This window comes from Drosophila nasuta, chromosome 2R (genome assembly GCF_023558535.2).
Source record: "Drosophila nasuta strain 15112-1781.00 chromosome 2R, ASM2355853v1, whole genome shotgun sequence".
In the NCBI taxonomy this organism is placed as follows: domain Eukaryota; kingdom Metazoa; phylum Arthropoda; class Insecta; order Diptera; family Drosophilidae; genus Drosophila; species Drosophila nasuta.
In genome coordinates this window covers 17,317,716-17,328,281 of record NC_083456.1, presented here as the reverse complement: position 1 = coordinate 17,328,281, position 10,566 = coordinate 17,317,716, and the positions used below count along the sequence as shown (strand labels likewise).

Sequence of the window (10,566 nt, the reverse complement as noted above, 5' to 3'; positions counted from 1 at the left end):
TAAAACTGTTAAAAGCACACAAAATCAGGCAAAAGTTTACCAACACCCACCGAGAAAGAGAAGAGAGACCTGAGGCGGGAAGCGATCCCTCCCCACAACTCCTAGCGCGCAAATGGAGCAGCTCCCAAAGCCTCGATTGTGATGTAAACTGGGCGTGCAAACAGAGAAACAGAAAGAGAGAGCGACAGAGAGAGAGTTGGTGGGATGGGCAGAGATAGAGAGAAGGAAAAGACGATGACTCTTTGCATCTCATCTCTCACTCTCTGTCTCTCTTTCTCTGCCTCTGTCTCTGTGTTGTCGCCTTCGCTCGGCAGCTAACCTAATGCGAAATGAAAACAAATTAAAATCAAACTTTCGAATTACTTCGAGTCTCGCATTTCAATGTAAATTTAAACGACAACAAAAGGGGCAGATAGACGATAGATATAGAAATAGAAATAGAAAGGCGTCGCGTCCACAGATTTGCACCCAAAATTGCCAAATACAATCGCAAAAGCAGTTGCATAAATTAAGCCACTATTTGGCAACAACTAAATATAGTTTTATTCCCAACAAGCTTACACATTTCAACCATTGACTGAGCACAGTTAATACATTAAAAAATGTATACATTTTTTGAAAACTTAAAAGCAATTGCCATCTGAAATATTAACAATTGCATAAACATCAACATCAACATTGCGAGCACAACAATGAAATAAACGTTTCAATATTTAAAAACCAATTGCAGTAAATAATAGAGATGACTAACAGATAAACATGAAGAGCAAAAAGACTTGAAATCAAATTAACTATTCAATATAACATGTTAAATATTTGTAACTTGAAATATATTATTATGAATAGAACAAATATTATGCAGAGCAAAAACAAATTTAATTCAATACACTTTAATTTGCGGTTTTAATTTTATTTTCAAGCTAAAATTTAAAGATTATGTAGTGAAGAAAATGAATAGACTGAAAATTCTGTATTATAAATAAAATATTTCTTTAATATTATTTGGGTATGATAATAACTCCAAAAGAATACAAAAGTTCGTCTTAAATAATAACGTTAATCTTTATAAATTCTTAACAATTAAAATTTTAAGAGAAACCATTAACAATACAATGAATAACAATAGTAAATCTTAATTTAATAGGTAGCTGGATTCTTCAGAGTCTTAAATTCTTAAACAGTTGATAAAATTAATAATAACAATTTAAAAAAAATGACCCTCTAAAGAATTTTACTGAACAACATCTTAACATAGCATTCAAATGAAACTTTTATTAAATGAAAGGATAACCTAACTATATATATATACATATATAAAACATTTTATTAGACTTAAAATAAAAATTGATAATTTCATACATAATTTTTGAAACTTAAATGTGTTGTTATGTAATATATTTGCAAAAAATAAAATATATTTTCCAAATTTTGTTTTAAATTATATTACTGAAGTAGTAGTAAAAGTTAATCTTTTTGAATTCAAGTTTATTTTTGTATAGCCAATCCCAAAGCCTTCATAATATGAAACTTGAAGTTGTTCGTTAAATTGAATGCATTATCGTCGCCCACTCGGCGCTTCAAACTCGAGAAGCTTTCAAGCAGTCTCCGCTTGATTAAGGACTTCCATTGATGTTATTGTTGTGTTAGCTGTTGTTATTGTTGTTATGGTCGTTGTAGTCGTTGTAGTTGTTGTTGTTGTTATGGTTGTTGTTATTATACCTTATGCTTATTATTGCGACACCAGCCCTGCGTTTAGTGCACTTTGACATTTTCATGTAGCAAAGCAATTTGTTGTAGTGCCTGTTGTTGTTATTGTTCTACTATATATTATTTGTGGTTGTTGTACGTTGTTTTGTGAGCCACGCGCGTCACCTCAATGAACACTAAGTGGCAATGGCAATGGCAATGGCAATCCCCAACCCCAATTCGAATTCGAATTCCGCTAACACGCCGTGTCGTGCTCTGTTTAATTTTCGCATTTTCCGTTGCGCGTTTTCATCTTTGATTGACATACAAACAATTTAGTTGAATGGCACTTGAAGCAGCAGCAGCAGCAGCAAAAGCAGCAGAAGCAGCCAAAGAACCGCAACAATAAAGCCACCCTAAACTAACCACAATGATATTTTTTGATATTTTGTATTTATGGCAAAGTTCCAGCCAGCTCTTTGCTTTCTGAATGGGGGAGTCTCTCTTCTGCAGCCTGCGACTTGATGTAGTGGCCACTAGAGATGCTCGTTGGTTGTTGTTGCTGCTGTTGGTGACAACTGCAAAAACTGTTTGCCCAAGTGCTAAATGGAAACTTCCTGCAGCAAATTAACAGCGCGAACAGCGCCGATGTCGATGCTGATGATGGTGATGGAGATGGAGATGATGGCGACCACCAGCGTTGATTTTCTTCATCTGCCTTTTCCTCTTTTCAGTTTTTTGCATCTCGCGGCCGCTGCATCTACGAATCAATCAACTCAAGTGTCAGTGCAATGATGTGTGTGCTCTATCTGTGTGTGTGTGTGCGAGTATGTGTGTGTGGTCCACTATCAAAGAGCGAGGCCGCCGCCCAAATGCATTTGTTGTAAGTGGCCGTGTCTATGCTGAGGTCTCCGTCATCATCGTCGTCGTCGTCGCTCCGCGTACACAGGTGAAATTTCCCACTTCGATGGCTAAAAACAACATTTGAATGCGACATTCGAAGACGTCGACGATGATGATTTTGGACGGATGTCGGCTCTACTGAGTGCCTGTGTGTACGTGTGTGTGTGTGTAAACAGCCGCGGCTCCGAATCGGATCGAATCGTGATTTACCTTTACTATATCTTTACCTGCCCTTGCTATCTCTCTCTTTCTCTCTGTCTCTTTCGCTGACCAACAACGAATCGGCAACGTCATATCGCATATATGCATATGTGTGTCGGTGCCTTTTGCCTTAGACTTGCCGCTCTGTCAATATTTTGCTTATATGCCAAGCAACTTCCACACCGACTTCGACTCTGACTCCGACTCCCATTACCTGTACAATGCCAAAAAATGAATACGCAAACCCCTTAAGCAGACCCAACGCTGTGGTAGGTGCGCTCAAGTGCCAACTCTGGGAGACAATTTTCCCGTCAAGTACCTCTTTTGGCCTGGTCTGTACTGGAGAACAGCTTTGAAGTGCAGCGACATTCAAAAGTTCGTTTCCTTTTTTTTTACCAGCTCAAGTGTGTTCCTTTCAGACAGCATCATCATCAGATCTCTCTGTGTGCAACTGCATCTCCATCTCCATCTTTCTTTCTCTGTCTCATCATCAGCTAATTAACAGCAAATGTTCTCCAATTAGAAAGTGTCTCCACCAAAAGAATTTCACAGTTTTCCCCTTTGACTTGAAGTGGAAATTAATAGTTTAGTGATACGACTACCTAGAATACTTGTCTGTCACCTTATATGGTAGTTCACTTAATTATAGTTTGCTGCCCTAACTTTTCAAGGGCTCTTCTTTATCTCAAGTACAAACTATTTATATAACATTATATGTATATGATTAAATGATCGAGTTTCCGAATGAATAACTGTCATTCCAATCAATATACTAAGTACATATATTATATTTTATATTTTTAAAGAGCTTTAAACGGATTGTCTTTGATCATGTTATATATATTTTCTATATACTATAACTCTACACAGATAAAAACAATACGTTATAAAATCAAGAATAAAATCTTTATTCAAACCCAAGCCATGAAAGCTGACCAAACTTGGCATATTCTGGAAATCATATTGTTTATTAGAGAAAATATTCTTAGTTTTGAAAAGAGAAGTTTCAAAATAATACAAATAAAAATAATAATTTTAAAATAGTGACGATACATTCCAAAATTTGGTTTATTTTCTGGAATACAGAAAATTATTTATGAAATACATGTCTCAGGCCATTATTAAGTGATTTAAAATATTTAATATTCATATTTTTTCAAGTAAGTTTTAAGATAGCATCTTTCTGGCAGACCGACGGAAAAACGATATATCAGAACACTCATTAATAAAATATTTTTTATCCAAGGTCACAACAACCTCTCTCAAAATAAGTGGGGAAAAATTTGTTATTAATATACGCTTATAAATAAAAATTAAATTTAGATATTTATACACGTTATAAACGAATAAAAAGAAAAAAATGGCAAATTGTTATAACTTTTTATTAGGGTGTTCATCTTTTATGAGCGTCAGGCAAAAATCCCTTGTTATTATTGCTTAGCTAACAAAAACATATTAACATTTAATATGATTGCCAAGTGAAAACAGATAATTTATTGCGAAAACTTTTTGAAATCACCGAAAATATCGTGCTAGCTGCTTAGCTTACTACAATACAATACAGAAGAGAAGAGAGGTCCGATAGATTTGCAATTCTAATTTCAGAGAGTTTTGTTATGAGGCGCAATACTACTAATGTGGCATATTGGCAAGAAATTCCGGGGCTTATTGCTAATTACAAATCGCATGCTTAGCCGGAGAAATAACTAAGTAGATAAATTAGTTAAATTGATTACGTGGCCAACGTGATTAACACCTTGCGAATGCCTCGCAAACACATTTTAAGTCGACGGCAGCTGCCCAGAAATTAGCAAAGCAAAAAATGAAATAAAAATAAGCAGCAGTAAACTGAGAAAGTGCGAGAGGTTTTTTTTTGTTGTATTTCAGCTGCTCCTCTCAATTTCTTCATCTCCACTCTATATGCACACGCACACAGCTGTACATTTGCGTGTATGTGTGTGTATGTGTGCGTACGCATTTGCATTTGTATCAGATTATGAGCCACAAACATTTTCGGCCATGTTTGTTTACTTAGCTCCGCCTCGTCGGCTTCACAGTGTGCGTTCGTCTGTGTCTGTCTCTGTCTCTGCATGCGTGTGTGTGTGTGTGTGTGTGAGTGAGCGGCTGTGCCCGCATCTATCTCGTTACGTTCGTGTGTGTGTGTCGGTGCATTTGTATGTATGTATCTCAGGCGCATCAAAAGTCGCTCTTGCGCATGTCTTCTGCGCGGGTTGCTCGCAAAGTTCGCGGTGCCCTCGCGTAATGCGAAGCGCAACTTTTCAAGCAGCCCTCGCATACGCCATTTTCGCAGTGGCCAACTGAACGAAAATCAATTTCTACAGCAGAAAAAAACGTAGGAAGAATACGCAAAGAAAAGACGAAAACTGAAGCGATTTGCTGATGAATTATGAAGGTTAGAGACAATTTGAAATCGGAAAAGAGAAAAAAGTGAAAAATGAGCAAACATCAAGATGCAGACTTTTTCATTGCCAATTTGAAATTAAAGTGTTGTTCAGATCGCATAGTGAGTGCGACTATTAGACTGATTAGGATAGTTCTTGGAGAGTCGCTCTATAAGGTTGGGCACTTAATCTGATTGTTCGCTCTATTTCTCGGTCTCGTTCTTGTTCGGGCAACTTTAAGCAAACCAGCTGCAACTTAAAGCAAAGAGAGGCGCTGCTTCTCTGCCCTCTTCTGCTCTGCTGAATTGTAGGGGTTGCGAGGGGGTTGCCGGGAGAGGTTGGAGGCGCCTGCACCAGGATCCTAATTACATTTTACTAGATAAATTGTAAACTTTTTCTGTGCGCGTTGCTGTCGTTGCAGCAGCAGCAGCAAAAGCAGCAGCAGCTTCTTCCAACAGTTATATTTTGTTTGAGTTCGCAGTCGCAGTCGCCGTCGCCGTTGACGTCGCAGTCGACGTCGTCGCTGACAGCGTCTTCGTCTTTTGCGCTGCTGTGCAAACAGAAACGCACAGCAAGGGATTGAGATTGTGGCAGACGAGGAGCATGGAAAGGGGAGAGAGGGGAGCAGGTGGTTTGCTCTAATCGAGTCACCCTGTATCACATGCCTCGCCGTACGTGCAACGTTTGTAAGCATATTTCCGGCAACGACGACGGCAGCGGCAAATGTTGGCTCCGGCCAAACGAGCTACAGTCAGTCTCCTTCCCTTCCCCGCCCCCTTCACATTCCCGTAGTCCTACTTCTGGCCCGGATCGTTGAGTATAAAGTCAGTCAGTGCCGGTTACACATTTTGAAAAGTGCTTGGCGCTGCCACAGCTCCAACTACAGCTGCCATTAGTCGTCGAGGGGTGGGGTGGAGTGCAACGGGGGAGTTGGGGGGTGGGGTTAGTGGGCGTCCTGCTCCTGGCCAGCACGGTGCTATGTGTTGCACTTCAACTTGGCGTGCGTGTGTCTCTCTCTATCTCTCTCTATCTCTTTCTCTCTATGTATGTATGTGTGTGTGTGTAGTTTTGCGCAAATATTTGCATCTGGAATATTTGCGCGCTCCATCATAATTCAAACACAGATGCGCTGTTTGTAGAAGAGCAATCATTTTGACATGCAACTCGCTTCAAAACCGAATTAAGTGGCATTCAGTGTCAGCTAGGAGCCAGGAGCCAGCAGCCACGAGACCATGTGTGTAGCAGTCCTCCACAACTCTAACACCAAAAGCCGCCAATTGCCACAAAAGGCTCGATTGGCATTGATTGACGCCAACACGCAGCTGCATTGAGTGGTGATTAAAAATTAAATGCTTTAATTAAATGCACTAAAAACTGGGCGACAGCTTAAAATTTATTTCTGTACAAGATTTATACACATTATACAAATTAAATATTTAATTAATTCAATATATAATTGTATCTCAATTTATATAATATAAAATGCAAAATTCGAAACTGTTTGCGCCAACAATTTTTTATTGAGCTTTCTTAGCTACGACTCACACTATTTACAAAAACTTTTTCCCAACTGATTGTGAACACAACTCAAGCGGTTATGGTTTGCAACTATGCTAAGCAAACGATAAAGCGGTCAACATTCTGTTGCACTAATATTACAGAATTAATGTTCAGCATCTTAATTTTAACGTAATCATTTGTAATTTATTTTAAATTGATTTATTTAATAATATCAAAAGTATTTATATTGTCTACTTCTAAATTGATTGATAAATTTTTAAGTTTTCATTTAACAGCGTCTGTAAAACAAAAAATACAGATACGGCAACTCTGTCGCTGTTGGTATCTGAATGTTAGCTAAATGCTGGTCACACTGTTACGAAAAACACCTGCACACACGTAAATTACACAATAACAGTGATATTATAGTTTTATTTAAGCAAAAAGTCAATGAAACTATTTATATTTAAAGCCCGCACATAAACGAATACACGCGAAATGTTGAAAGTGATTAGTACATTGCAATTAGGCAGTGCGCTGCGACAGCGACAACTTCATACCGGCATTACGCGATTCAAGCGCCGAAAGACTGCCGAAGAGAAGGTAAGACACATCTTGAGCGCTTTAAGCTGCAGCGCAGACTGTGACGTCACAGAGTGATATTTGCATTATATATTTGCAAGCAATTATGACGTTACATTCTGTAATGATGCACATTAAATAGCATTGTTTACGCATTGAATAAGAGGAACACACTGACTAATTAAGTAGAAATCTCCTAGAATTATAGAGTATTCGCCAAAGAAACTGCAGGGCAACAACAATGCGTCTGCAAACAGTGCCATCGACATTTGGCGTTACATGAGCGTATCTCAGCTGGCAAAGACGCTGCAACGACCTTTGGGTAAGAGCGAAAAGGAAAATAGTTAAAGTGATTGTTAACATGCTTTCTCATTTCTCCTTTAGATGATGTGCAGGAGGCAATGCTCTATGTGCGTGGAGCTGACAATATTGAGGCTGCTGCCAAGTTGGAAGATCTCAAGATCATTCAAGAGATCGCCAAGAAGCTAGGTGTGAAGACACGCGTAGTTTCCGCACCTGAAACCTCTGCTGAGGACGAGCACAAAGAGCGCGATGTGACACCTAGGCCGCCAGCGGCAGCTGAGCTGCTCCAGCAACGTCCGCCGGTGGTCACAGTAATGGGACATGTAGATCATGGCAAGACAACGCTGCTGGATTCGCTGCGGGGCGCCGATGTGGCTGCTGGCGAGGCAGGTGGCATCACGCAGCATATTGGAGCCTTCACTGTGACCCTGGAGAACGGGGAGCGTGTCACGTTCTTGGATACACCTGGACATGCGGCATTCAGTGCGATGCGAGCGCGAGGCGCTGTTGCCACCGATATAATTGTGCTTGTGGTAGCTGCTGAGGATGGCGTGATGGCGCAAACACGCGAGGTCATCCAGCTGGCCAAGGAGACGCAGGTTCCCATTATTGTGGCGCTGAACAAGATCGACAAACCCGAGGCTAATATTGTAAGAAGAGTTATATTTTTAAAATGCATCCAAACTAATGTTTATTTTGCTGTTTTAGGAGAAGAGCAAACAGGAATTGGCTCAAATGGGCTTAGCGCTGGAGGAGCATGGCGGCGATGTCCAAGTGATACCCATATCCGCACTGAAAGGCACCAATCTGCAGATGCTGGCCGAGGCTGTGAGCACGCAGGCTACGTTAATGGGTCTGCGAGCAGATCCCACGGGTCTCGTCGAGGGCATTGTCGTAGAGTCCAAGACAGATCCACGTCGAGGCAAGCTGTCCACAGCAATTGTGTCGCGCGGCACGCTGCGCAAGGGTTCGGTGTTAATAAGCGGCCTCTCGCATGCCAAGGTGCGTGGTCTTTTCGATCACAATGGCCAACCTTTGACGGAGGCGCCACCTGGAACACCAGTGGAGATTCTAGGCTGGCGGGAGCTGCCGTTGGCTGGAGAGTTGATATTGGAGGTGGAATCTGAGGTGAGTAGCATGAAATTCGAAGCAAAGACCTATTTAAAACTATTGTAATTGCAGAAAAAAGCACACGCAGTGTTGAAGTATCGCGAGCATCAAGCGCAGCTTGAGAAGATCGAATCAACCGGCGATGACATACGCAAAAAAGAAGAGGAACATCAGGCCAAGTATCGCGCGGAGCGTGAGGCACGTCGCCTCGCCGGACGTTTCAGAATGCGCGGTGGACAGCGTGTGAAGCAGGTGGACCCCAACGATGGTTGTCCGAGGGTCAGTGTCATAATCAAGGGCGATGTGCATGGCTCAGTGGAGGCCATACTGGATGTGCTTGAAACTTACAACAGCAATGATCATTGTCGCCTAGACATTGTGCACTATGGCGTGGGCAATGTGACTGAAGGTGATCTGGAATTGGCGAAGGCATTTAATGCCATCATTTATGCCTTTTCGGTGGAGACGCCACAGCCAAAGTTTACCAAAGGCGTGACGGTGAAGAGCTGCAATGTTATATATCGACTGATTGATGATCTGAAAGAACAACTGAGTAGTCAACTGCCCGCGGTTGAGGTAGAAGAATCGCTAGGCGAGGCAAATGTGCTGCAAAACTTCTTCATCAACGAGGGACGCAAAGAGATCCCAGTGGCAGGATGTCGATGCACCAAAGGTGTGCTGAAGAAGAGCCAAAGATTCCGACTGTTAAGAGATGACGAAATTATCTACGATGGCGCCTTGGAGTCGATGCGTCATTTGAAGAACGAGGTGGATTCGATAAAGAAAGACGTTGAATGCGGTTTGCGCTTTAAGGACACGAAGGTGCTGCCACAAGCGGGTGACGTGCTGCAGTGCTACACTACGCACATGGAGGCTCAGCAAACAGATTGGGATCCTGGATTCTAGTGACTTTGTTGCATGCCAAGTGACTTTCTAATTGTTGCAGCTGCGGCAACAGCAGCAGCAAACTGTTATCAGCTTTACATATAATACTACACATATTATATCTTATAGTTTTGTATTATATATTGTGTATATAAAACGAATCCCACTATCCGACTTCCTGTTGATCTTACTTCTATACTACGGCCACCCTTCACCCACATGGTTAGCGTTTAGGATAACGCGTTCAGTCGCTGCTGCTGTCGCTGTCGATGTCGCTGCCGCAGCGGAATTGTCGCTGATAAGGCGTTCGTAGCAACGAAGAGACGCGACATCGACTGCGACTGCGTGCGCCCCTGGCTGGTCCATGCCATGTGCATGCCATGACGGAAGCTGCCTAAATGGGTCAAAGCAATGCTAATTGGAGTTCACCCACACCAAGACAAGAGAGCGACCGACTAAAACCACAGTCAGTGTTTTCTTCTTGCTTTTCACGATAAACGATTTCCGTTGAGGGTGGCCAATTAGCGCTTAGTTCTACATTCTCATGAATGAATGTGCTCTTATTATTTAAACCACATCGCACATTTAATATAATCGCCGTACTGTATAATATGTTTGCCTTGAAATTTGCCCGTTTCATTTTTGTTTTTGCACTGCTCGTTGTATTAGCTAACTGCCAGTATATGTTATATTAACTTTCCCTAGTGCCACGAGTGATAAAACTTGGTTTATTTTTAGACATTGTATAGCGAATTCTAACAGCTCAATCGAGCAACATAAACATTGACACAAAATTCAAGCAAATTCTTTAAAAAATTTATGAAAATTCACTTTCATATTAACAATTTTAAAATGTTTAAAAAAGAATAGATCAAGAATGCTGTGACATTATGAAAATCAATAACATGTTAATCACTACAAGCTTATGAAGCTGTTATAATCTATTGTGCTACACTTGAAAGTGATTCAATAAAAATTCTATGCTGAAGATTTG

General features: G+C 40.9%; 1 protein-coding gene across 2 annotated transcripts; it reads left to right on the top strand.

Moving 5' to 3' along the window:
• Positions 1–7,048: 7,048 nt before the first annotated feature.
• LOC132786163 (translation initiation factor IF-2, mitochondrial) lies at positions 7,049–9,839 on the top strand. 2 transcript variants are annotated; one of them, XM_060792607.1, is made up of 5 exons: positions 7,049–7,295; positions 7,464–7,596; positions 7,659–8,227; positions 8,286–8,705; positions 8,760–9,838. In XM_060792607.1, the coding sequence occupies exons 1-5, from the start codon at positions 7,191–7,193 to the stop codon at positions 9,591–9,593; spliced, it is 2,061 nt and encodes a 686-aa protein (XP_060648590.1). In that variant the 5' UTR covers positions 7,049–7,190; the 3' UTR covers positions 9,594–9,838. The 2 variants fall into 2 exon arrangements, with proteins under 2 accessions (XP_060648590.1, XP_060648591.1); XM_060792608.1 differs by having other exon boundaries at positions 7,175–7,295; positions 7,475–7,596; positions 8,760–9,839.
• Positions 9,840–10,566: the final 727 nt, after the last annotated feature.